The sequence below is a fragment of the Eriocheir sinensis genome, chromosome 31, assembly GCF_024679095.1.
Source record: "Eriocheir sinensis breed Jianghai 21 chromosome 31, ASM2467909v1, whole genome shotgun sequence".
Lineage (NCBI taxonomy): Eukaryota > Metazoa > Arthropoda > Malacostraca > Decapoda > Varunidae > Eriocheir > Eriocheir sinensis.
The window spans coordinates 10,333,285-10,361,240 of NC_066539.1; the positions used below are offsets into that span (position 1 = coordinate 10,333,285).

Sequence of the window (27,956 nt, forward strand, 5' to 3'; positions counted from 1 at the left end):
GTTATAATGCTATTGGTATACAATCCTTCACTTTATACTTTTGAGGAACATAATCCAATTGTATAACAAGTGAAGACTGCATTTAACCCGGTAGCAGCGACGGGCCAAATTTGTGGCTTTACTGTGTAGCAGCGACGGGACAAATTTGTGCCATAATATAAACCCCCCAAAATAGATGATACATAATATGATTGCAAATGCTTTGATATATATTAAGAAATGGTTTCTGTGAGGGGTGATTTTTTCTCATTTTTCTCACTTGAAGGGACCATTAAGAAACTTGATCCCTGCTGCTACTGGGTTAAGACCAATACATGTGACCTTAAACTGGAATCCAGGACAAAACACCATTACCTGACACTGGTTCAATGTAGTCCACTGTGTATCCGTCCAGCTGCATCATCTCTGTAGGTTCACTCTTCTTTTCCCTGTAGCTACACATGGCAAAGGTGTACTGAGACACTTGCACCAGACAGAAGTACCGTTTTTTCCACTTTTTCCAGCAACTCTTTCCTAGAGCGTACAGGTGGCTGTCAAGTGAGATATCAGTGTAATTGTCATATACACCATTTCATATACTAACCTGTATAACCATTGTTATCAAGCTGATAATATTTTTATGGATGACTATAGTAATTTTAATATGAAATAAAATCCTGTAAAATATAAACACTTACCCACAATGCTTCAAATTTTGTGGTTTATCCATTCTGACAGCTATCTTAATTCTAAGGTTATTTTCTGAGGAGTTTTTTGGAACTTGCATCTTGTACCATTCGGGTATCTGAAATGATAATGGTATTCATGTTTTTCTTATGACCCACAGAATTATGATATATCTGAAATATTAAATTGCAATTAATTTTATACCTTAGTATTTATGTGTATTAAATTAAATAAATAAATTTTACCCCAAATGCACTGACACTCTTATTTAGAATCAAATTTTAATATTATTTTCTCCTTATGAACTTATATTATTCATTGTTTTCTCACAATACTGGTAGAAGAAAGTTAAGTACAGTGCCCTCCGAAGTTTCGCGATCCTCGAGTTTCGCGCTCAGTCCTAAATTCTTACCATCCCGACTTTCACGCATTAACACCAGGAGTTTCGCGCTGCTTTGTCATGTACGGGTCACGTCTACCTACTGTTGGCGTCATGCGCACTTCCTTAAGGCGATGTCACACTAGCTAGTTTCCTCCAACCGTTGGTGCTACTGGCAACCGCAGTTGCCCGTGCACCCAACCGGGAGCGAGTTGTCGGTTGTCTGTATGGATGGAAAATGGTTGGGGGTACGAGCAACCATGCGGCTGTATGTAAACAAACAGACGACGGCAGCGGCTGAGGAGTGAGGAGCAGTGGAAAATGGCCAACCAAGAAACTCGTAAAGTAGACTGGCAGAGTTGCTTTGTTTACTATTTAATCGATACAGGGCGACTGCTTTGTTTACGTTATGAATAGAGACAACCGATCTTGGGTGTGTGTGACACACACCCAGAAAAGTTGGAGTTGGCGGTCGCCCCTATCACCAATGTGGTTGGAGGAAAAAGGCCCAGTGTGACACCAGCAGCTTAAAGACGCAGTCACACAAACTAGTTTCTCAGGAATTTCTCACCGAAATTATCTCCCGACAAATTTCTGATTCGAATTTATCTTCAAGTTTGGTCATCCAGAGGACAGTTGCATTCTGGGATATATCAGCTGAAAAGCAAAACAAGCAATGGATCCAGATGTAGCAGAGTTTGCTTTGTGGTGTTTGCTGAAGAAACAGAAAAAAAATTAAAAGAAGGCAGTGAGTGGTTAGCTCGGAGACAAAGGGAGAGTATGTTACAGTTTGCTACCGTGCCACGAGAATTTAGCAGCGAGGACCCACACATGATGAGGCACTGGTTACGCTAGGACAAGACTCAAGTCCAAGACCTGCTCAACCTGGTTACTCCAAGCTTATCTAGCTTCATGGAATTCATTGTGGTACTGGAATAAACCCGCGGATAGCTACTGAACCGATCAGCTGATATGCTCTTCTTCTTCTTGTGACCACAACTTACCGACCTCATGAGAAAATATGTGACATGCTGGTGACCGAGTTTCTGACTAGAATTTCAGTTTCCCGTGAAATGCAGCCGATATTGAATCTCTGTACAAAATTCTCGAGAAACTAGCGGTTTGGTGACCATGCTCACATGTGCTGGGGCGAGATTCACAGAGATGCGCGCTAATGGCCTGCGGTAAAAGCTATGAACTAATGATTTAACTATCAACGTTGACTTCAGATTCACAAAGCTTTCGTTTCGTCATAGTTAGAGGCCGCTGATTGGATGAGCGCCATCGATGATGTCATTGGACTCGGTCAATCACAAGCGTGTTTTCAGAACTGTCAGCCAATTGTAAGGCAGCCAGCCGCCTTCAGCTGCGGCTTCAAAACGACCCATTCTCTCTTCACATTTTCTTTCTTTTTACACACTACGTATTTTGAAATAACAAGGGAGTAACGTGGGAAAAAAAAGTCAGCTTCTCCACGGGCCAGAACCAAGAAGTGCTTTTTCAGTGTTTTCAGTACCCTGAGTTTCGCGATCCACGAGTTTAGCGCTATACCTGCAGAACGAAGCAAGCATGAAACTTGGGAGGATACTGTAGAAAGATCCTTACAAGACACAGACAGACAAAGAAAAAGATCACTGTAGTCAGACAAAACTATTTGAAATATATATTTTTGTAGTCTTCTGGAGATTATGTAAAGATATCAGTGTTCAGGTTTTTTACTGCTTTCATGCTATTCTGACGAGCATAACAAGTTTTATGAAAATTTCTTCACTAACTTTGGATGACATTGCTGTGGGGTGCAGGACCACCTTCCCCAATTCCTTATCATCTAGGGATAACATCGAGGCTGACTCAGTATACAGCTTGACTTTTACGCCAGGAAGTGGATGCGTCGTCGTGAAGTCCCCTTGTGTGTCCCACCTGCAGCATGGTGGTATTACGATGATACAATAGTAATATATGTAGAGAATAATAGAAGTGTAAAAGTATCATATAATATGCTTCTCTGAAGATAGAAATAAACTGAGTGAAAAATTTAGGTGGAGTTAAAGTAAAACATGACAACAGATAATGAAACTTTATAAATATTTTGAATTCTTGGGCTACTCTGCAATTCCTATCAAATAAGCATAAATCATGAGTAATAAAACCTTTTAACAATCTAATATTAAAAATATGTCTTACATTGGTTTTGATGCCTCTGCCTGATCAGTTTGAAGTTTCTCTCCTCCTTCAACCTCCATGGTGCAATACACTATTCTGTTTGGTGGCAAGTGTTTAATTTCTCGCACCTCCATCACCAATACCTGTGTGAGATAAAGGTCAATTGGGCAATAATGATACAGCTATAATCAAAAAATCAGTACAAAGAGATTCTTTTGATTGAAAAGAAACTAGGTAATCAATGGTCTTAATCATGCTGTGATATACAGGTGTAACTTCCTAAAAGTCTTTGTTGGCTGGTGAAACAAATAAAACTTTTACTTCCTAAATTAGCAATATATTTTTTGTTTTCAAATACTACTTACACCTGTATGTATGTGCATGTGCATGTGCGTGTGTGTGTGTGTGTGTGTGTGTGTGTGTGTGTGTGTGTGTGTGTGTGTGTATTTACCTAGGCTCTTGGGGTCCTGTCGCTGAGTCTCAATCAAACATATCTTTCAACATATCTAAGTTTCTGAATTGAGCAACCTCTTTGTTCAGGGTGTTTTACTGATCTTTGTACAGTATGATCTTGCATATTCACATCTAACATATTTGCATTTAACAATACCATTGGTGCTCTGTCCATATTCGTTAAAGGAAGAAATTTCAAAGAATAAAAAAGGACGTGCAGTTTAAAGCAGCCACCACCTTGACTGAGTGTGTGACATCACTTTTGTCCATTTTCCCATCACACTGCCTCTCCCCCAGTCTCCTGCCTCCCCATGCATATGTAGTGTTGTGTTGTAAAGCCACCTCTTGTTGCTTCAAGTGGCCTAAATTCCTACCTAATTTGCCTTTGGTGGTGCTTTACACCTCATCTCGTGAAGAGGGAAGAGGACGGTGGTGGTCAAGGATTCTAGAGTACCCTCTCTAGACTCCTTAAGTGATAATAGTGGTGGCAGTGAGGAAACGGGAGGAGGAGTGGCCAATTAACTCCCTTCCTGCCTCGGATGCCACCTTTCGTCTTACCCCTGCACCTCATTCAGCACTCACAGCTGAGTTATCCACATTATTTCTTGAGCCAAAAACATGACTATTAAGCAGGATAGAAATTCACCAAATACACAAGCTAGATAATAAAATAAGTCAAAAACAATTAAAAAATATATATAAGGGGAAATAAAAAAGGTTTTAAGTGACCAAATGACCATTTTTTAAAATTTTCTTAGAAAGCACCAGTACTGATTAAAGCTTTTCCATTTGCATTAACTATTCACATTTGGCAAGCTTTCTCTGGCACCAATTAGTTGTTACAAATTTTAATATATCAAGAAGTTTAGAAACTTCTGCCAGTTGACTAAATACACAGTAAGCTTGTATAAGCATTTATACTCATTAAGGAATGTGACATATTTTCGTTTATGGGGATTATCACGGTAAACCATGACATCCTTCAAGAGTAATATTTCAAGAAGATTCAGACTAACTGATGTCTCAGCTCTTAGCTGAGACTTAGTATCAAGCTTTCAGTCCTGCAGGTTGTGTTTGATGCTGTGAACAGCTGGTACACTGCTCATACTCTCCAGGGTTGATATAAGAAAGGTATCCAGATTGATGTGTCACAAATATAGGAGGGTCGATTTTCATGTGGAATTCTCATGTACACATGTATGAAATACAATATGTTATAAAAAATAAAAAAATAAATAAAAAATAAAATAAAATAAAAACATTTGTTTTAGTTCTGTTTGAATTTAAGCCTTTGTCATAGTATGAATGTTTGTTCAAATTCTAACACATTCACCGAAGTGAATGAAACTTACACCTGGATACATATATTACATGCAGCATTTATATATTGTCATCCTTACCTAAGTTCAGTTACATTGTGCTGAAATGCATCTCTCAGTTGGTAAAACACAGCCATAGCACATCTAAAAACAGTAAGTCCAATAGCTGAGTGGATGAGAACTTGCTGGTGCTCACACAGTCATATCTCCTGTCAGTTGGTTGAATGAAGAAATGTTTTGTAAATACTTACCTCCAGTGCAAATGACAAGACAACATCCATCTTGGAAAGCGTCACCTCGTTGTCCATACTGTCACTGTCGCGCCCACTTAACGAGCTCTGAGACCTGCTGTTCGTGGGATTGGGAGAAAGTGTTAGTTCAAGTTTGCCACAAACTTTAAATAGTAGAAATTAGGGGGGAAGATCAATACTGATTATAATCAAATAAAATTTAAATGAATATCTAAATAATTCAAAATTACACCCTATGAGTACGTGGACAATTTACTTATTAGATCAATATAATTTACTGAATATATAGTAATATGTGTATCACATATAATACAATAGTATTTAAAGATGGCCACTGAAGGGCACATATAAAAGGTTATTTTGCCCCTTAAGGTCAAGGTATGAGCAAGTAAACTCAAGTGGGATATTATATAAAATATCATTTTAAAGTATTTAAAGATGTACACAGTAGGGTACATCTAAATATTAATTTATCCTTTAAGGTCTAGGTATCTGCAAGCAAACTTAAACAAGATGTATGCAATTGGTACTTGTATCAGTGGACAATGGTACATAATCAAACATGCCTTGAGTAACTCGATCAGACTGGATATACATATTTCACATATACTAACAAGATAAGTTTACATCCAAGTGTGCAGCCATCCCCTTTGTAGAAATAATTAATTTACCATACCAAGGGTGCATGGCAATAAAACCTTTTATATACTGAAAAGGTGTCCTTATGGTGGTCCATCAAATCCTTACAGTCACTAAATGAAAATATAATAATAATCAAATCAATGAGAGGGCACCACAGTAGGAGGAAAACCACAAGTCACCACATTTTCCATATGAAATTTAACTTTTATGCCAATCATACATTTACAACATGCCATTAAATCAACAAGCTGCAGCTACATAACCCTCTAAATGGTCAAAAAAGTCATAAATTGATATTGTCTCATATACAAGATGCATAGACAGGGTCTGGTCATGCAACAAGACTGAAAATATCAGAGACTCATAATATTCTTTGTTCTAATGTCCTCCCCACCCTAGTGTGCATGCTTGTATACACACACACACACACACACACACACACGCGCACACACACACACACGCATACACACACACACGCATACACACACACACACACACACACACACATGCATGCAGGCACACACGCACACATATGCATGTGCAAACACACACACACACACACACATACACACATGCATGCAGAAGATAAGTCTGGCTGTCTCGAGAGACCCGCAGCAGACCAAGAGGTGAAATTACACACACACACACACACACACACACACGCACACGCATGATTACGAGTCCAACATGTGATCAGGCCGTGGTGGAGGTGAATTACACCCACACACACACACACACATGATTACGAGTCCAACATGTGATCAGGCCGTGGTGGAGGTGAATTACATGCACACATACACACATGTACACACACGCACACACACACGCACACACACACACACACACACAGTTATGTTATTTAGCTTGAGTACTCAGGGCAACTTGTTTGGAAAGTGTCATTTTTTTTTTTTTCATGTGTATATCTCAATAATTGAGCCTGGAAGCTAGTGTCTGGCAGTAGTATGCCCTAACCTCTAGGAATAGGGTGGCATTTGTAATAGCTGATTAGTTGGTCAACTCATGTTATAACTTCTAAGTAGAGGGTGGCATCCAGAACAGCCAATTAGTTATTTATTCCTAGCTATAGTCAAATAAGTTTATTGTATGGTTTCACACTCAACGTTCTTTTGGTAGCCAAGGCATTCCTCCAACACAAAGTTACTAGCTATTATAGTACAAGGTCATATCTTATTAGTTTGATCAAAGTATTCAGACCACTGTCACTAACATATAACTTGCATTAAATCAAATTCTTCCTTCACAGGATTGTTTCCATGTGGAGTCTAAAGTAAAATAATTTCATAAGAACCCTTTATAAGTGTGTCCATGCAACAAGTGTTGTATGCATGGGTTCCTTGACATACAGTTAATGCTGCGTGAAAGACACCTTACGAAAACATACCTCTGTGAAGGAATTCTAAGCTACAAGAAAATTCCTACCATAATTAGTATGTTTCAACAATGTACAAACATTCTCTTGTGAATGAACCTCAGGTGCTTCCTCTCAGGTTAACATGTCACAAATTACAACTCAAATTTCAGTTATGGTTATGTTTAAAATAAATGCACTGAAGGTAAATCACCCAGAGCATAAATAGAGGAATAAATGGTATACTTATTATCCCAATGCAAACACAAAAGCAACTTACTTAGTCATGATGAAAGAATACACCATAGCCAAAGTGAAGTGCAATTCACATTTAAATGCCACTGCACCATCTATTAGTTTCATGCTGTATCTTTTGTTGCCACAAGCTTGGACTTGGCACATGCTAACTACCTTGTGTTTCCCAAGCTGTCCTTGTGTTGAATTTTTGTATTGTTATTAACACACTTGAACCAGTTAATGAGTAACAGGACACAAATATATTAGTTCACAAATGGGCACTAACTTTGAGTCGCATTATAGTGCCCTCTGAACCAAACTGAAGTAAGTATTTATGGGTCTACCCATTCAGGTTTCTGCAACTGCATGATTTTTGGTGTTATTAAAGAATCTTAATCACTCATAATGTATGAAAGAGCTTACATTATGCCTATTACCCATAGGAATCTAAGTATATACTTAGCACTGTATGGACACAGAGAGAACATAAAAATAAAACACTAAAGGAACAGCACTTTCGCAAGTGCAAACTGCCCGCGCTCACCCTTCTTGCCGCCAGGCTGCTTCGGCCAAGGTCTTATGTTCTCAGCAATTTTCACCACCTAAATATTATTGCACTGATAAGTATTCATAACATCACAACCAGAGAAATGTGCTCACTTCGAATCTGTGATCATAAATTCAGCACAACCTTCTCCTGCAGCTCCCAGTAAACATGGCTAAAAAAAATGCTCTTCAACCCATTTCTGGCACAGAAAACACATGACATGACAATGATGAAAATAAAAAAGAATACATCACCAAACTGTATTGCATGATTCACATTTGCAGACATCTCACAAACTCCTGGTTACTCAACAACCAGTGTTTGCAGGGTACCTTGCCAATTTGTAAATTCAGAAATGCTGATCAATAAATATCAGAGGACTACTGTAATCGTAAACACATTAATGTTTTTTCTTGTATTTCCTATATCATATATTTGGTTTTGTGTATAAGTAGCCTGAGTCACTTCCATACCATTTATACATGACTGAACAGCTTGAAATAATCCCACTCAAAATTATACTATTATCTACCCCACAAAATAGCTTGTCTCAAAATGGACTCTGATGAAACAAAATATTGAAGCTCTGCATACTGCAAAATTTGACAATCGTATTACTAAAGGCAAAGTTGGGGGCATACATTACAGCTGCATGTGGTCTTGGTGCTCATCTCTGTCCCCTGGCCATTGAGCCTGTGGTTGGCAAGAACTTAGGACTAGTGCAATATCTGGGTTACCACAGCTATCCTCCCTACATTTACCTACATACTCATTTACTGACCAGCCTGAGAGGGAAAAGGAACAGCTGAGTTGGCTGTGCACTGATGGCCTAGGCCGAGATTCGAGTCTAGGCCCACGGATTAGTAGCTAGGCATGTTAACCATTAAACAATGGAGTACTGAGGGTACAGAACACATTGCAAACGTAAATACATTTCTTCATCTAGCCCACTGTGAACTGATGGCTTTAGGAAACTCACCCCCACTTGCTTGATACAGTATTAGGCAAGACAACATACAGGCAGCACAACCCTTGGCCACCCAAAGAAGTGTGGAAAGGGATCGATATGGTCAGTGCTACCTTGCCTGGCTTTGTTTTAATACTCCATTAATGACAGCCTTTTATGATACACTACTAATTTTAGACTACCACTAACTTATATATAAGCATATCATACCTGTTACAGGTATGTATTATACATTATTTTATTGACAATAAAGTTGTCAACTTCATCATCCACATTTTTACTGGAACCAGACTGTATTTGTCTAATATTGCATGTATATGAGGTGATGAAAACTGTTTCTAAACAAGACATATGCATATATTTTACATATATTGGAGTGTGACTGATTTCCTGATGCGGAAATCAGTGGTTTTACTTGTATCTTGTAAGCTGAAGTAAGTTAAAAAGAGTTTGATATGCATTAAGGTCTATTGTCTCCTGTCTTTCCTTTCCTCTAACGTCTCACTTCATTTGCCATTATGAGAAAATAATTAGCTCTGAAGGCTGAAAAATGTATTATTCCCAAGAGAGACTGAGCAGCAAGATGGATTATTTTAACTGAAGAGTATATGATGTAAGGTTGAGAGAGAGAGAGAGAGAGAGAGAGAGAGAGAGTGTGTGTGTGTGTGTGTGTGTGTGTGTGTGTGTGTGTGTGTGTGTGTGTGTGTGTGTGTGTGTGTGTGTGTACCTAGTTGTATTTACTTAGCTGTGGTATAAAGAAAATGAGCTACACTTGTAGGATTCCGTCTCCAACTCTAAATTTTTATTGACATTAGCTTCAAATTCATTTTATGGCTTGAACTCCTTTTCGAGGTCATTCCAGGTGGCACTGCATGAATGGGGAAAGCTATGTTTCTTGATATCCCACAGTCCCATTGTCTTCCTCAATTTATTTCCATGGCAGCCTCTTGTATTTCTAGTGTCCCACAACAAGAGGTCATCCCTGTTGATCATTTCCAGTTTCTTCATTGCTCTGTACACTGCTACCAGGTCACATCTTTCTCTTCTCTCCTCCAAGGTAGGCAAACAAAATCTTTCCAGTCTCTCCTAACATGTCATGTCTCAAGCTTGGCACCATTTTTCTTCTTTCTCTGAATTATTTATATTTTCCTGGTCTTTGTTTTCAGACCACACTACCACTGCATATTACATTCTTGGTCATATCACTGATAAAATCAGCTTCTTCACCATATCCTCATCCATGTAATGGAATGCCACACTAATATTGGAAGCTTATATGTCTCTTTTAGTCATGCCTATGTGTTTCTTGAGAGACAGGTTGTTCTGGAATATGACACCTAAATGTCAATCCTCTTCTGGCTTCTTAATTTGGTTGTTCCCCATTTTTTTAATTCCGGTTGGGTCTCCAGGTTTCTTTGCCCAATCACAGTACTTTACATCCCTCAATATTAACCCGGTAGCAGCGATGGGCCAAATTTGTGGCTTTACCGTGTAGCAGCGACAGGCCAAATTTGTGCCATGATATAAACCCCCCAAAATAGATGATGCATAAACTGATCACAAATGCTTTGATATATATATATATATATATATATATATATATATATATATATATATATATATATATATATATATATATATATATATATATATATATATATATATATATATATATTATGAAATGGTTTGTGTGAGTGATGATTTTTTCTCATTTTTCTTGCTTAGAGGGACCATTAAGAAACATGATCCCCGCTGCTACCGGGTTAAGTTGCACTGCAGTTCAATATGTATAAATTTATCATTAGTTTCTATATTAATGAAAATTACATAGTTGAGTTGAAAAAGAAAGTATAAAAATTGTGATAATCTTTGTGGAGAGGTTGGAGAATGTAGGAGGGGTGATATGGCCTCTATCAAAATGGATGAAAAACTATTTACAAGGAGGACAAATGAGGACATTGGTAAGGGCTGAACAGGCTGAACTGAGGGAAGTCACAAGTGGAGTCCAGTGGGGGTCAGTGTTGGCACCATTAAGGTTCTTGATTACTAATGTGCTAAATGATATGACAGATGAACTAAGCAGCTATGCAAGCCTTTGTGCAGCTGACCCAAAATTGATGATGAGAGTGAAGGACTGGAGAAAATGAGAAAGGTAGCAAGATATACGCACAAATACAAAAGACGTGAGATATGCAAATGGAGTCAGATGTGGGGAATGAAAATTAATTCACAGAAATATCCTGCATTGGAACTGGGAAAGAGAATAACAAGCTCACATGGAACTATAAACTAGGAGCAGAAGTAATAAAGGAAGTTAATAAGGAAAGAGACTTAGGAGTGGTAATACAAGATACACTCACTGGATAAACAAATTAATAGCATATTCAGGACTATGTAGGAAGTGAAGTACAATATGCACACCACCCCCACCAAGGCTGTGAAAAAGCCGCCCTAACCACCATCTCCCACCTGAGCAGTGACCACTCTTCACTCATATCTCGCTGGTCAAGGACTTAGCGCAGCACTACTGAGCCTGTATTCTGAATGACCTTTCAGAAACACTCTACCTGCACCCTGCAATCAACTGTCACGTGAGCCATAGACTGACCCGTCATTAATGAAGGGAATTAACTGTAGGTCACTGTCAACAGCATATTGGTGTATGTTAAAGTGCCCCATTCATACAGTGATCATCATTCTTTCATTACCTTTGCTCTGTTTCCTATCCATCTATTCAGAGAATCACCATCCTCTTAAACATACTTATTCCTCACTCAACAAGGAAGGAAGACAAACCACACACACACACACACACACACACACTGCCACTGCTACGGGATCACACGTGTGTAAGCCCAGGCCCTGTAAACTACAACTAGGTAAAAAAAAACACACACACACACACACACACACTGCTGCGCTCCTGTGGTACTGTCTCCATATCTACACTTGACCAGCTCTTCCTGAAGTTGCTACACACTCTTTGCCTCCACCAAAACCTCTTCTAGCTCATTCATTTTATTTATGGTATTTCATGTATTAATTATGCAATGTACAGTAAATAGGAGTTCGTATTCCCTCTGGTAATGATTTAGATATACGTAGTGCAATCCATAAAACAGCATTAATATTATGTATTAGGAGGTTTTGAGTCACTTAATATAGAAGTCCAGAAACATATCCCTAAATCTCAAGTTTGTTATATGATTGTTTTGCTTCACAGTCACTTTTAGAAGAACTTAACCTAATTATAAAGTGGGTAATAACTACAGCCTACAGTTTTCACAACTAATTAAGCAATATAAAAAGGCATGTAAATAACGAAGCAGGATACTACAGTTTAGAAAATAAAACAATCATAGTTATGAAAACATCAATAATCATAGACTGTACACTAATAAATATGATGAGAAACACATTCACTTTGGAGTTTGAGGTAAACAAATTACTGTGTGGAGGCAGCAAGAACTAGGAGGGTCTTCCACTGAGTACTCCTACTAACATGGCTAAAGCCCTGTTCACACTGTGCCGACTCTGGGCCACGACAACCCAGTGACTTGGGGTATGTGAGGTCTTGGGTGTGCAATGTTGGTGTGAAAGGGTCGTACATGGTTGGAAAGAGGTCTAGAAATGGTCACCAGATGCTGATTTGGCACAGGGTGAAGGGGGCCTAAAAGTCGCTGGGTTGTCTTGGCCCAGAGTCGCTACAGTGTGAATGGGGCCTAAGAGTTACCAAACATTATTCAAGAGGTGTCACAAAAATCTAAGCTCACTCAGTGTAAGGAAGATGAAATATCAAGTGAAAAAGAAAATGTGCAGGGAGAGTCCACTTGCTAGGAAGAGGGAAGAAAGGGATGAAGCTTTCCCACACAGCCTCCCTGTGAGGTTATGACCCTTCACAGCATCATTGTCTTGTGTGTGTGTGTGTGTGTGTATACGTATATAACAAACACACCCACCCACACACACACACACACACACATAGATAGAGAGATAGATATAGATATATATACACAGTTGGTATGAAAGATATTTGGATTTGTTTGAATGGCTAATTCTACTTAATATTACATAGGAAAAAAATTAAGGATTGAAATGAAATGTATGTGTACATTACCTTGGAAGAAAGAGAAGAGAAAGAGAAGATCTGATTGCAGTGTACAGGGTGATGCAGGAAATGGAAACAAAAAGCAAAATGACCTCTTTGTACGGGATACTAGAAATACAAGAGGACATACATGGAAAGATATTAAAGAAGACAAGGTGGCAGGGAGACATCTGAGAATCATAGCTTTTGATCCATTGGCATCTGAAATGACCTCAAAAAGGAAAGAGTTCACACAAATCTAATCACAAAATAAAAAATTCAAGCTAAACTTGATAAACTGAGATTTGGAGACGGGACCCTATGAATGTAGCTCGCTTCGTGTATACCACAACTAAGTAAACACACACACACACACACACACACAAAGCATATCTCAAACCTATTTATATACTGAAATTCTTGTTGGGCATAATATAGGCAAGTTGCACAAATGTTCTAGAAAACAGAATTACAGGAAAATGAAATTAATGCTTATTAATGACTTCTTTATTTACCACTTAGAAATCCTTTTATCCTCAGGAACTTCTTAAGCCAATCAGTGATGGAAAGTGCCATGTTTATGTTATTAAAATAGGAAACCTGCCCACTCCCTATAAAGAGCATCTCAAGGTTTGGGGATGGTGGTGGTGTCCTAACTAAGTCTTTTCTTAACCATTTCTTGTTGGTTCTCTTTTGCAATCTAAGCCAGTCACTCTGGAATAAAGTCAATGTTACACCACCAGAACCATACATCATATTCTTTGTGGTGTGACACGGTAATTGTTTTGTTACAAAACTTCTGCCATGGGAGCTGCAGAAAAATCATCTGGATTAATGTTTAGGGTCTTAAAGTATACCTTACTGTCCACTGTCTGACCTTTTGGAAGGATGACAAGGTCACTCAAGTCACTAAAGGCAAATGCATCCCATCATGAGGTGGGGAGAGTGTTTATGGTCATCCTCTGTGGTCACATTGTGTTGTACCAAGGGAACGCCATGCTATTGTTACACAGTTGTCACTGATGCAGAAGAGGGCTTTGTTGGTCCAAAGCACTTCTCTCTAGTACTTAACTGATTCCCATTCTTTGTAATTTTTTGCTAAATTGCAATTCCTCTTGCATTATTTTACAGTAACAAGTTACAGCAGTATGGTAATTCAACCTCTTTTGAATATTTTCAGAATGGAACAAACTGATATATTCCCAAGGAGTCTTGGATTTTGTTCTTGTAACTGTTTTGCTGTAAGACTAAATTTTACATCAACTGCCTTTTGATAACTTTCAAAGTGTGCTTTGAGTTTTTTAAGTGTGCCCATTACAATATAAGTGGTAATGGATCTTTTTCCAACCCATCTCGTATCCCTTATTTAGACAATACAATAACTATCCTGTCATTCATAAGTTTTACAGCCTATTTCACAAAGTATTGTCCCAACTTTATGCAACTGTATGGCATGATATGTTTTAATTGTTTGCCACATCCTGTAGGGGCATATGAGAACACCAGATTTCAACACCAAACTCTGTAGACCAAACTCGTGGTTATTAGCAAGCTGCAGAACCGTCCCTTTGACAGCCTTTCCTGCACTCACTCAATTCCTCCATCATGAGTGGAACCAAAGTTACCGGGTAGTCGTCACTTCCCTGCCCACTCTTGGGAGAGCACATAGATAGGGTTCTATTTTCCACATCATGAAAGCTAGAACTGTCTTGAGTTCTAGTTCTGAGGTACGCCAGCTTTGTAAACACATATATATATATATATAAGCCATGACAGAACATAAAGCTAAACCATTAAACCAATTTTTTTCATGTTTTTTGTTGCTTTAACAGGAAAGGCTAATTTTTAATAACTACTAACCAGAAGTATCATCATAATAAACTGATGAATAAAATGCTACATTTCTACTCCACCAAATATCTTATGCTCAGTCACATGCCATGCACTGTGAACCCACAGGATTACTTCATGTACCAAGACTGTACACTGATTACACTAATTCTTATTATTAGCTATCCACTAATGGGACCAGTTTTACCTGCAGGAAGAGTAACAACCAAGACCACATGTAATGGAAAAAGGATACACTTCAAGCATGCAGACAGTATAGGAGCATCACATATGTAGGTTACTTATCCCCCTCTACTGATGAAGCATATTTCATTCAGATGTGACATTGTGACACGGCAGTGCTTTATTAACACACTGAACAATCACTGGAACTTAGGTGATGTTACACTGTTGCTAAACGGTGCCAAGAAGGATAAATGTTCGAGACTGAAAAATGCGCACCGAGTAAAACACAGATTCTGTGCACTTCTTAGTTTGATGTTTGATGAACGTAAGAATCGTTAGATAACCCTTTTCCATGGTCACAATAAACTATTTATTGAAATCAAATTGTATTGGAAGTAAATTAAAAGAAACTGACATTTCTGTTGTTTCATATGTGATATTTGTAAAAGATTTCCTTGCATGAGCATAATCATAAAAGGCGTTCAAAACAATTACAAAATACGTATGTAGTATGCAACAGAATAATTACCTATACTAAGAAAATTGTATAATAAAAAAGGCTAAAAGGATATCTTCCTGTGGAGTTTGCATCCTCTACTCTAGACATCACAAGTGCACATCCTCTGTGTGGGACCCGCACGAATGTTCCCTCCCGCACATTTACCTGAGAGAGCCATAAACTTGCAAATATTGTGCCAAAAAGGGAGTCAGTCCGAGCGAGCGAGATACAACTGACATGCACTCAGCTACCTGCCTTAAGACTGAGCTGCGTCTCCGGCTTATTTGAGGGAAGAAGCCACACAAAGGGAGAGGAACTACATTAGTTACGGACCTTAGTCATCAAGCTAGTTTATAAGAAGGCAGAGAAACTGGTTCTCTTTCTCTTCTATAATTGAAATAAATGTTATACAGTGCATTGCATTTACAAATATGAGGTGGTATTTCACCAGAGATGAATTTTTTTATTTATATATATACATACATGATATATATATATATATATATATATATATATATATATATATATATATATATATATATATATATATATATATATATATATATATATATATATATATATATATATATATATATATATATATATATACAGTCTTGAATTGATTTACATGGGTAATTGGTTCTGAGAGGTTCTGTTTATATTAAGGAATGAGTAAACAAATAATATAATGTAACATGGGTATTAACTTAATTAGTTACAACCAGACTGATAAGCTCTTCCTTTTGCCATTTAGCACAACAAATCCATCCATACCTCCATCATTTGCAGCCCAATAACCAGGCACTTAAACATTTTTAACACTCTCTAAGTAGATATCGACTAGCTTGTTCCTCATTTTTAATATTCTGTTCATTTGCGGTTTTGTCGTCCGCATGGTCATGGTCTTGGTTGTAAGGCTACGTACTCTCCTTGCATTAAGTATTTGAATTTTGTATTGACTCCCACACTATATTAAATAAATTTACTGTTACAGAAACAGCAGGACACCATAAGAGGAGCTCAGTTATTATCATGTAAATGGGAAATAGTAAAATATATGATTCATGAAAACTAGTGATTAACCCTCTTGTGCACTGAATGCACATATGCCTCAAAATGTCTTTATACAAAACATCACTTACTGCACAAAGGCATCAAAAAATTATTCAAATTTGTTGAAAAAAGTTTCAGGTGTAAGCTTGTCAATTTTCAGTGAGTCAGAGACAATCATAAGTTTCATAAAAGTAATGAATTGGTAGCACTGTCCCTTCCCATTGTAGGATGACTGGGAGATGAATTTTTTAGGATTTGCCCATCAGGCAAGCAGCTTGCACACTACATCTCCATTTTTTATGGTGCTTTTCCTATACATGGGATAACCCCCCCATTGACCCCCAATGCCGTGTGGGGAGACTCGATCATCGGAGATACTTATGATATTTCACGCTACTTTATGCATGTACGCATTATCCTTTCATTAGGAACGGCCACATCATTCACAGGCTGACTGTGAATGTTTGGAGTGGCACAACAGAAATTCCTTTGCAGACACCTTTGTGCATCTTTGGGGTAATCCACTAATGTGTGAATCCACAAATCTGGGAGATCAGGTGTGCTACCATTGTAAACCTTATAAAAGACGGTTCAAATGCAGTGAAGTGCATAATAATGTTCATGGAAGGTTTTGATCTATAATGTTTGGAACATTTTTCTTCTTACTTTAAGTTTATTTCATACCAAAAAGTGTATGAAATTATTTTCATAATGGAATTTTTAGGTAATTACCTTATAGATAAATTCCTTGTGAATCTAGTAATATATAATATATGACTACTTTTGAGTTTCTAAGGGAAGAAATCTGCCTACTATGCAAGGATTTGCAAGATTTTTGCAAATGGAAATGGTATAAGAAAAATAAAAATTATTGATGCACAAGAGGGTTAATTCACCAATTTCCTCCATCAGTAACTACTAAGAGGTAGTAATAGAAGAGTGACTGAAAATGCAAATAACCATCTCACAGTTTAAGTTTATGGCACATGATGGTGTTTAAACACACTAGTTGAGAAGGCAGAAAAAAATGCATATTTACATAGCTTAAAAACACAAGATATATAGCTTGAAGTAATATAATAAGTGTGTTAGTGTTGAACAGTATTATACTGTGTTGTAGAAAGAGGTGAAGGGAGTATGGTGAGGAGCAGTAAGTCATTAGTTTGACTGGTGACTTAATTCAGGGTTGCCAGCAGTTTTTACCGCCATATTTGCTATTTTGGGGAATGGGTGGGATGCAGTCATGAAGCAATTGGGCAGGGGAACCATGAAACCCAGCTTGAAAATTAAAATAGGGAGCAATCAAAATAAGGATGGCACAAGAGGAAAAAGATTTAAGTGTGACATTCTAAAACAACTTGATCCCAGAAAAACCCAGTGAAATGGTGAGGTATCCAAACAGAAAGAAAAATATTAGGTAAATAGAAAGAATCCAGAGAGCAGCGACAAAAATAGTGGCAAACTTGAGACACGATATACGAGGAGAAACTGGAAATATTGGGTTTGCCTGCCTTGAAGGAGAGAAGAGAAAGACATTTGATTGCAGTGTACAGGATGAAGAAGGAATTGGAAATGATTGACAAGGATGAACTGTTTATATGGGATACTAAATACAGATAGATACTAATACAAATCCTCCCCACACCCTTCTCCGTTCCCCTTCTGTTTTCATCCTCTCATCTCTGTTTCCTCCACTCATTTTCCTTGTTCTCCCTTCTCACATCCTCTATATGTATTTAGTATCTCATATAATACAAAAGGTCATGGAAAGAAATTGAGAAACAAGGTGCCTGAGGGATATAAAACAATAGAGTTCTTCCCATAGAAACATTGGCACCTTGAATGACTTCAAAAGGAAATAGTTCAAGCTGAAACTATTCATGAATTTTGAGCTGAACTTAATAAACTGAGATTTGGTGACAGGACCCCACAAGTGCAGCTCACTTCTCTTATATCACAACTAAATATGCACACACACACACACACATCCAGGTGGGAGATGGTAAGTTGCATAATCAAGAGAAGAGAAAGAAAAGATTTAATGGGGGCGATGATGAAAGTGAAGAAAGGCTTAAAAGTGTATAATGTGGGACTGGGAGAGGGTTAGACAGAGGTAAAAAACATGAATCTAGAAATCAGGGGAAGAGGCAAGTGAGGTATCACAGTAGTGTATATCCCCCCCAAAGACGAGAGCATGGAATGAGGCTGTGATATATGGCCCTACAGAAAGTGACTGTGTAGTGTCAGCATGATAGTAGTGGATGATTATAAATTTAAGAGGTGCACCAGAAGTGGGAAGCAGGAAGAAGTGAGAATTTTAGGGACAGTACACTGTTTGATATTGCAATGACCCAATTGGTCAAAGAAGAAACAAGATTTTGAGATTATGACGTTCAAGCAAATGAGTTCCAAACTAGAAGATATTGTGGTGCCAAGTGACGAGTTACACACCTGTCCCACTTTGTTTACGGGGGTTAAAGAACATGGACATCAGTATTTCCTTAAGAATGGTTGAATCATCTGCGGATGAATCAGGAATGTTAAGAGTGGCGCCGTGAAAATTCCTTTGCGGCTACCTTTGTGCATTTTTGGGTAAATCCGCAAATGTGTGAATCAGTGAATGATAAACCCATGAATACAGGGGCACAGGTGTGCAGGGATTGAAGATAAAAATGTATTAAAAGCTAACTATAGGATTCACAATATTTTGTCAAGAAGTGGATTGTAGGGAATAATAGAAAGAAGAGACACACAGAAGATGTGGAAAACCATTCTGAGCCTTAAAGTGTATGGAAAATATGTGCCAAAAGTAAGCAGGAGAGAATTGGAAAAAAGGATTGGTTCAACAGGTGATATTGCAAAAAGAGAGGGATGGAGCATGGATGACATGGGTTACAAAATATAACAGTAAAATAAAGGAAGTGTACTAAAGAACTAAAAACAAATATGCAAGACCTTGCGATGGAGAAAGATATTTTGAAAGGGGTAATTGACAAGTGCAAGGAGGAACCCAAATTGTTTCATAAATGTGTCAATGATTTCCAGTTGAGATCCTGAATTAAAGACAGACTAAGTTTGTTTATTGTAGAAAAAGTGGACAGCTGTGTGTTATTGAAGAATAGAGGATATATGTCTGGAAGACTGTGTAGAGTTGTCATGTGGAGAAACTGAGTTTTTGAGACATCAAAGGACACCAAGTTCCTTCTGGAACTTTCAGAAATGATAGCAAGGTCAGGTCAGGTTAGGTGTTCTGTAGCACCCAGACTGGAGTTAAGCAATTCCTGTTGAGAGGGTTTTTGAATAAAAAATGTTGAGTCAAAGCAGTCCTCAGCATAAGAGTGGAGAGAAAAGTTTGTCTTGGAAAGATCATTAATGAACAACAGAGTGGGAGATAAAAGTTCCCAGCAGAACATTACTGTTTATAGATTTAGGGATGGAACAATGACTGGGTGGAGGGAAACAACAGGCAGAGTACTGCAAGCCTTGGTGTTGGTGTAAGTAATGTTACTGATATATACAAATATGATGGAGGAAACAAACAGTTATGCAAGGCTGTTTGCAGGTGATGCAAATATCGTGAGAGTAGCACCTGAAGAGGATTATAAGATGCCACAAGAAGATACAGACAGGATTTATGATTAGAATCAGGCTTGGGAAGGAAAATGCAGGTCAAACATATTCAAAGTCAGTAAAAATACCAAGATGTTGATGCTGAATTTTTCAATGGGAAATGAAAACAACAAATGGATATAGGAAAATTGGCCCATGAAAATTTCATGATAATAAATACTGACAGATTGCCAGAGCCTTATTAGCCATTGACAAACGAGAGAGTAGCATTTCACGAAATAGACGGATACTATGAAGTTGACAGTGGCTCTGATCTCCCCCCTGGTAGGAATAGGCAGCAAACGTGTGGCTCTCACATAAAAGAAAGATGTAAAGAAGAACACGAGAATGCACTGAGCAGCAAACAAGATGGTCCGCAGTCTGCCTTATTGTACAAGGAAAGATTGGAAAAGTGGCTGCCATGTGTAGAAAGAAAAAGTCATGACTGCAATGTTTAGTGCAATGATGGGAGAAGACAGAATATGTATTACTAACATGTCCCCCAGTGTCTTACAGTCTTGGGTTTGGTATGTTTTTGCCAGTCACAGCAGACCAGGGCTGTCAAGTTGCCTATTCTAAATCCTTTATTGGTTTATGTCATTCTAGTATTGTGTCCAGCAGTTGCTGCCAAGTATTTATGTTCATATGCTTACATATAATGTCTATGAATTCTTTTTATGCCTTGTAATGCATAATCTAAAATAAACGGATATTACTAGCAATAAAACTATATAAGATTCCTTACCAGCTAAATAATTGAAGATCAGTGAAACTCAGGGAAAAGATGTAATATATGTTAACATGGAAAAGTTGCTCAAGTCCTTACAGATGTCTTAAACAGAACTGATTGTAAAATGTGAGTATATTACAACATGGCATTCTTGAGATTCTGATCCCACTGCCAGGCATTTCATTAATTTTAGAATCGTGACGACGAGTGCTTCAGCGAGTTGACAGTGTTTTGCATGTCAGCTTTGTGGTGTTGTTATACATACATGGATTAGGAACATTTTCTTTATGCATACAACTCATTAAAACTTAGAAAGGAAGAACTCATTCACCACAAATATCCTTTTCATACACTTTGTGATACTAAATGAGAGAATCCTAAAATTGAAAAACAAAGTATGGCATCGAAAAAAAAGTTTGAGGATAAGCTAAACTATTAATACTAAAACAAAAGAATGAAAAAATCATCTAAAAATAATTATTTTTTTATTTAAAATTTTTTAGTAAGTGTGTGCTAACCAGTGTGGCCATGGGCAGTGGAGCAGCCCAAGGCATCCTGCGGCAGCTAAAACTCGTGGCTCACCACAGCTAAAATCCAAGAGGAGTGTTCACGGTCTTACCTACGGGGACTTGGCCCCTCTTGAGTGAATGAATATAAGAAAAGTGCATATTTATGTAACCTCCTAAAAGGGGGGGCTCAACCCCCCTCGACTGCCCTGTGTTTTCACATTTCATCGCATTGGGCACATTATGGTTGTCATTTATTTTCACAAATGAGGCCTCAAAACACTCAAATGAACTAAAAACTATCAAATGGATAAAAACACCAAATTTAGAAGCAGCCATAAAGGAAATAAATACATATGAATGTAAGTGCGGTATCTGAGATAGAGCAGCTCAATCTAAAAAACAATGAATTGAAAGAGGAAAAAGAAAAACTAAAAGAAAATTAATTATTGGGGCAGAGTGAGGAAAGGGCTAAGTTACAGAGGAGTGTGTGAAGGAGATCAAGTATGAGCAAAAGGATTGGAAAAAACTTAGGAAGAGGAGAAAGTTGATTTCAGCAAAATTCCCAGGCATGAAAAGCAGCAAACTGAGAAAAAACAAGAGAATAGAGAGAAATTTAGGTTACAAGTGGAAGTAAATGGAATTAGAATCAACAGAATGTGGAGGCTTGAGGGAAATGAGAGCTGCAAGAAAATATGGATTAGAAGAGACACAAATCACAAACAATGAGAACAACGGAATGAGCTACTTAGAAAAGCTAAAAAAAAAGAAAAAGAAAGAAAAAAAAAGAGAGAATGGGAAAGCAGATACAAGATTCTATTGGAGTGTGTTAGATCAAAGGTTAAGAAAGTGGTATTAAAGGAAATAGGAAACTCAGTAAACAGGGAAAATAGTGAAGCTGTAGGTATAATTATGCAAGTGTGGATGGAGTTCTTTTAGCCACACAGGAGATAAATGATTACCTGTAAGAGAGGGAGCCAAATGTATTGCAACTAGTGGAAACAAAATTAAGAAAGGATGTACAACTTTTAGATGAGGGAAAAATAAGTTTAGAATGTGGAGAAGAGATAGACATGGAAAATGGGGAGGAGGAAAGATGTTGGTGGTGAAAGCAAATATGACAGTGGATATACTAGTGGAAATGGGTGAAGACATGGCAGAAGTACTAAGCATGTAAATATCAATGACTTGCGGGGAAAAAAAAAATACGGCAGTGGGATGTGTCCTGCCAAAGACAAGTGTGTGGAGTGAGATAGACAATCAAAATGTGATGAATGATGCCGCTAAATGTTTAAAGAGTCTGATCCGTGTCAGTGTGAGAACACTATACTGGTGGGGGACTTCAACCATAAAGAGATTCACTGGGAAGACTGGGGTATGGAGGGAGGAGAGAAGTCATGGGGCAGCAGGCAGCTAAACATTGTAATGGAAAATTTTATGACACATTGGATAGAGGCAAAAAGAGATGAAGTTTGAGGCTGGATCCGGTACTAACCAAGGAACCAGATATAATTGGAGGAATCTTATAGAGAGATCCTTTAGGGAAGAGCAACCATGTGATGACAGATTTCAAAGTATTAGATGGAAGTAATGAACAGAGAGATGAACCTTACAAATGAGAAATATTCAACTAGAAAAAATGTATTTTGGAGGTTTATTTGGGATATTCTATGAGAAAGCAGACTGGGGTATATTTGACGAGGCAAGCAGTGTATATGAGATGGGAGTGTTTCCTAAATATATAAAATGGAGTGGAAAAAATGTACCAGAAAAGAAACCCAGAAAGTTATTGGTTCATTGAAGGATGTGAAACAGCTAAAGGCTGCTTTACACGGGGCCACTGCAGCAGTTTTTGCCGCCTGACTGCTTGATATTCTTAAACTGCATTTACGTAGTAGGAATTAACAGTAAATCTTACGTTGGTACAAAGTAAGATATAACACTAGAGCAGAATTTTTAAAAGGTAAGTGTAGGCATCAGAGTGGGGAGAATGTATCACCTCGTTGAACACAAATTGGTTACAGTGAACTTAAGGAAACCCTTTAAATCGACGTCAACTAAAGACTGGTTAAAATATGCTACAAGTGTCAAAGTAACTATTTCAAATTTGGAATAAATAATTACCTTCTTTGTAACTAATGCATTTTTGAATCCTGTTATTCATATGACTTGCTTTCACACAAAAAAATTGTCATAGAAGAATCTGCTCGAGTGATAATGCTATGTTACAGCAATGGATAAGATGGCATTTCATAACTTGTCACAAATTAAATATAATACAGTAGCAAAAAAAAAAAAAAAAAAAAAAAAAAAAAAAAAAGTATATAAGAAACGCAGAAATCTTCCATTTACCATTTTGAACTGTGATAAGGTTACATAAGGATTTTTTTTATTTTCACACAGCTTAAGAAGTCTTTTAACATGATCTGAAAGCGGAGTGTAAGAGTCCCATCAGCTATTTGTAGCGAGGATGTACACCTTCCTCTTTTGCAAATAAACATATTAACGTTACTGAATAATTTTAATACAACTCTCATGTATAGGAACTCAAATATAATTTTAGGATTATTTGTTGAGGCTGCCATACACAATCAATCATATGTGAACATAACTGAAAGATTGCCCAAATGATTAAGCAGAATCTGACAGTTTGTTTTTTCTGCATCAGTCATGATGATTGCACAATTATGACTGAGAGTGTGTGGTAAAGATTGCACTATAACCTTCAGTTGCCCGTCAGCAGCTGTAGCGAGTGTATGGGAAAGCCAGGAGTTTTGATCTGAGTTCACTGAACTGTACAAAAGTTTGCCTGCACTTGGGAAGATGAAAAGTAATTATAAAAAAATAAATAAATAAATAAATAAATAAAAAAAAAAACTATACTCAAAAGGGAACTGTTATGAAGCATAAATAGAAAATTCTTGAAGTCAGCAGCAGCAGATATTTCTAATTCATTCAGTGATTTTTCGAGTGAAAATGACTTTTCCAATGTCATACCTTCATCCATAACTCTCTTTTCCTTTTTTTTCATTTATAGCCCTCATATGTAACGATGATGGTAATACAAGCAACTGTCTTGCTTATTTTTACTTGATCTGTGTCTGACGACAACTAAGGATTGCACAATCTTAATACCTAAACTAATTATTGTGCAATGACATGATTCTGCAAACATGATCAATAGTGTATGGCTGGCTTTATGGGGGGGTGACTCCTTATCAAGGATTCAATGTTCTTACCAGCAATTCCAATTCTATTTCAGGGTGTTTACCAGCAACTTTATACTGATTCCACCCACAAAATGGTTTGAAAATTCCAGCACATCAACATGTAAATGATGTTTGAAAAGTCAGGTGTATAAATAAAGACTGATGGGTGAAAAATACAAAAGAGGTTGAATATGTATCTTCCAAGCTTATCAGTTTAGCTCAAGGGGAGAAAGATCTTGTATCACAAACCAACTAAGTTTCAGTACAAGAGTAATCAATGTGTTACAGGAAAGAGAAGGCTGGGGATGTACTGTGTGTATCAGGATCTGAAAAAAAAATCAATAAAGTTCCAAATAAATGTCTTTTATGAAAACTGGAAAATGTAGGAGAATTGAGGGGAAACCTTTACATGTGGATGGAGGACTATTTGAAAGATGGACAGCTGAGGACGGTAATATGGGATCAAATGTCAGGGTGGCCCACAGTAACAAGTGGTGTACCACAAGGATCAGTGTTGGGCCCAGTAATGTTTTTAATTTACCAAAATGAAGTAGTGGAATGGGTAAATAGCTACACTAGTCTGTCTGCTGATGAAGCAAAGGTACCATGAAGAGTATGAGGAGGACTGTTCAAGGCTGCAAGAAGACAGATAAATTTCATAGCTGGAACCAAGAATGGGAAATGGAATTTCACAATAAGAAATGTAAAGTTCTTGAATTGGGCAAAGGAACCAGGAGACCCAGCTGGAACCCTAAAACAGGGAGCAATCAAATTAAGAAGGCAAAAGATGTAAAAGATTTTGGGTTTACATTCCAAACAACTAGTCCCTAGAAAACACATAAGCAAAATTACAGGAGAAAGACATAAGCTCTCCTCATAAGTGGATCAAATGGAGCTCTGGGGTACAGCAATAACTAAGCAAGGATGGCGCCACTAAGAAATAGTCTGCACCAACCAACAGGCCCCATCATGAAAGCCTACCGACGCTATAGGCTGAACGTTAAAAAAATAAATGTCATGGTAATAAATATATGAAGACAAGATGCCTGATATATATATATATATATATATATATATATATATATATATATATATATATATATATATATATATATATATATATATATATATATATATATATATATATATATATATATATAAACAGCTTTCCTTTTAGATGCATTGAGACCTGGATTTATCTCAAAAAGGAGATAGTTCCAGCCAAATATATTTATGAATATAAAGCTGAACTTGATAAACTAAGATCTGGAGATGGAGCCCCTCCAGTGTAGTTCGCTTCCTGTATTATCACAACTAGGTAAAGTACACGCACTTACATACACACACACACACACACACACACACACACACACATATATCAGGATGTCAATTTAACACCAGATAGGTACTAAAAATACTTCTACTGAATTTAGTTCACGTTATATCAAGGTTTTATTTCAATGGAACAGATAAATTTGGTACTGGAGGGGAAAAAAAAATCAATACAATATACACATTAACTGACATACTAAAACTTGGAAAAAACTGAGCAAGGGTCATTCTTGGCTGGAAAAATACATGGGAATAATGAAGCAGGGATTTTCTGAGTACAAGATACTGCTACATACTGCTCAGTTAGCCTACAATGGCCTTGGGTGCTGATCCAAAGCAGAGGTTGCTAATGAAGGGTGCTATCAACAACAACAATCTGCCCAAGCAACCAGGGTAAAAAGTGGTTCTGAAGTTGAGGCTTTGCAATGATGTTTTCTGTCAATGGTGTGTTCTGACAGAGGCAGCTGACTGGGTGAGCGCAGTTGATGACATCATAAGACTCACCACAAAGCATATATTCAAGAGTGAAGACCTCGCCCAGTTTTAACATTTTACCTTTATTTTTACCAACATTCCTCTTTTTTTATGTATTCAAATTTTTCGTATATAATTATCAGCGGGTGATAATAACAAAAGTAGTCAAGCAATGCATCTGCCATTTAAGAAAATTGGCACAATCAAGTACAATAAATGTGAAGTTGGGGAGTATGCTAAGCTGCCTGTGGCCTCGGAGCACATCCCCTAGAGCTGCATTGGCCCTCCAGTCTGTTTCTCCAGACACTTTGGATATAAGCAAAAGAGATGAAGTTCAAGGCTGGATCCAGTACTAACCAAGGAACCAGATATAATTGGGGGAATCTTATAGAGAGGTCCTTTAGGGAAGAGCAACCATGTGATGACAGATTTCAAAGTATTAGATGGAAGTAACGAACAGAGAGATGAACCTTACAAATGAGAAATACTCTGGGTTGCCACAGTTTACTTTTCCCAGGTTTCCTTATTAACCCTATTGCTTTGGGTGTCATGTATATGTGCTACTGAGTAGTTTTCAACAAATAACGGTTAATATGATCAAGCATTTGAATCGCCAGCATCTATCTGGTGATGCCAAAAACAGGTTCTGTTGGCCGATACTAGGTGTTGCCATTTCTACTGCTTATTTATCAATATTCCATACAGATTTCTCAGTACCTCTCTGAATGTCAAGAAGAAACGTACGAGATTTGGCAGCTGCTGCGGAGACGCTAGGATCTGATTCAGATCAGATCCTTTCTGATGATTGTTTTAGTGACTATGAAAGGGATCCTTTGAAAGAAACATAAGGTAATGGGCATAATGTTGGGCTAGTGTGATGTCCTTCATGATACATCTGGCAGTGATGAGAATGTGGCACAAAAAAACATGACACCCCATTGGGCAATGAAATTGTATATTACATATACATTGTATTGTGTTATATACCCTTTTTTACAGAAAATTTTGCTTGAATTTTTGGATATAACAAATAATTAAGGTTATTTTTTCTCATTTTCAAAACCCCTGTGTGTGGTGTAGCACAACATAACAGTACCCCTCGGTGGGAAAGGGTTAACTGACCAGCACGGAAGGCAGGATGGACAGCAGAGTGAGTTGCACACTGATAGCCTAGGCTGGGATCGAACACGGGCCCACGGATTCATAGCCAGGTGTGCTAACCACTACACCATGGAAGAGAACTATCAGCGGCTTAGCAAGAACTGCTGCTTTGTGTTGCAGCAACAGTATTCAGTCTGATGTCACAAAAAATTATAAAATTACTGTTACTATATATTTTGTTGGGCTATCATAAGACAAAATCAGCTTCATATTACTGGGTTGTTGTTGGTTATCCATATTTATTGGTAAAGTGCTGGCTGCAACTGCTTGTAATTTCAATTGTGCTA

At 37.6% G+C, this 27,956-nt stretch overlaps 1 protein-coding gene across 21 annotated transcripts in view; it reads right to left on the minus strand.

The window, feature by feature from the left end:
- LOC127005904 (calcium-dependent secretion activator-like) overlaps positions 1 to 27,956 on the minus strand; it is a 214,093-nt gene that overhangs the window by 115,792 nt on the left and 70,345 nt on the right. For 15 of the 21 annotated variants that reach the window (XR_007758972.1, XM_050875264.1, XM_050875273.1 and 12 more), the window contains 5 exons: positions 5,232 to 5,328; positions 3,230 to 3,351; positions 2,821 to 2,965; positions 678 to 784; positions 355 to 530 (listed from right to left, as the gene is read on the minus strand). Coding sequence is in view for 20 of the 21 variants with exons in the window: in XM_050875264.1 (XP_050731221.1) it covers positions 355 to 530; positions 678 to 784; positions 2,821 to 2,965; positions 3,230 to 3,351; positions 5,232 to 5,328 (647 nt within the window). In the remaining variant the exon portion in view is untranslated. Of the gene's footprint in view, positions 1 to 354; positions 531 to 677; positions 785 to 2,820; positions 2,966 to 3,229; positions 3,352 to 5,231; positions 5,329 to 15,760; positions 15,875 to 27,956 lie in introns of all 21 variants that reach the window. The other 6 variants (XM_050875280.1, XM_050875277.1, XM_050875276.1 and 3 more) reach the window with 3 other exon arrangements.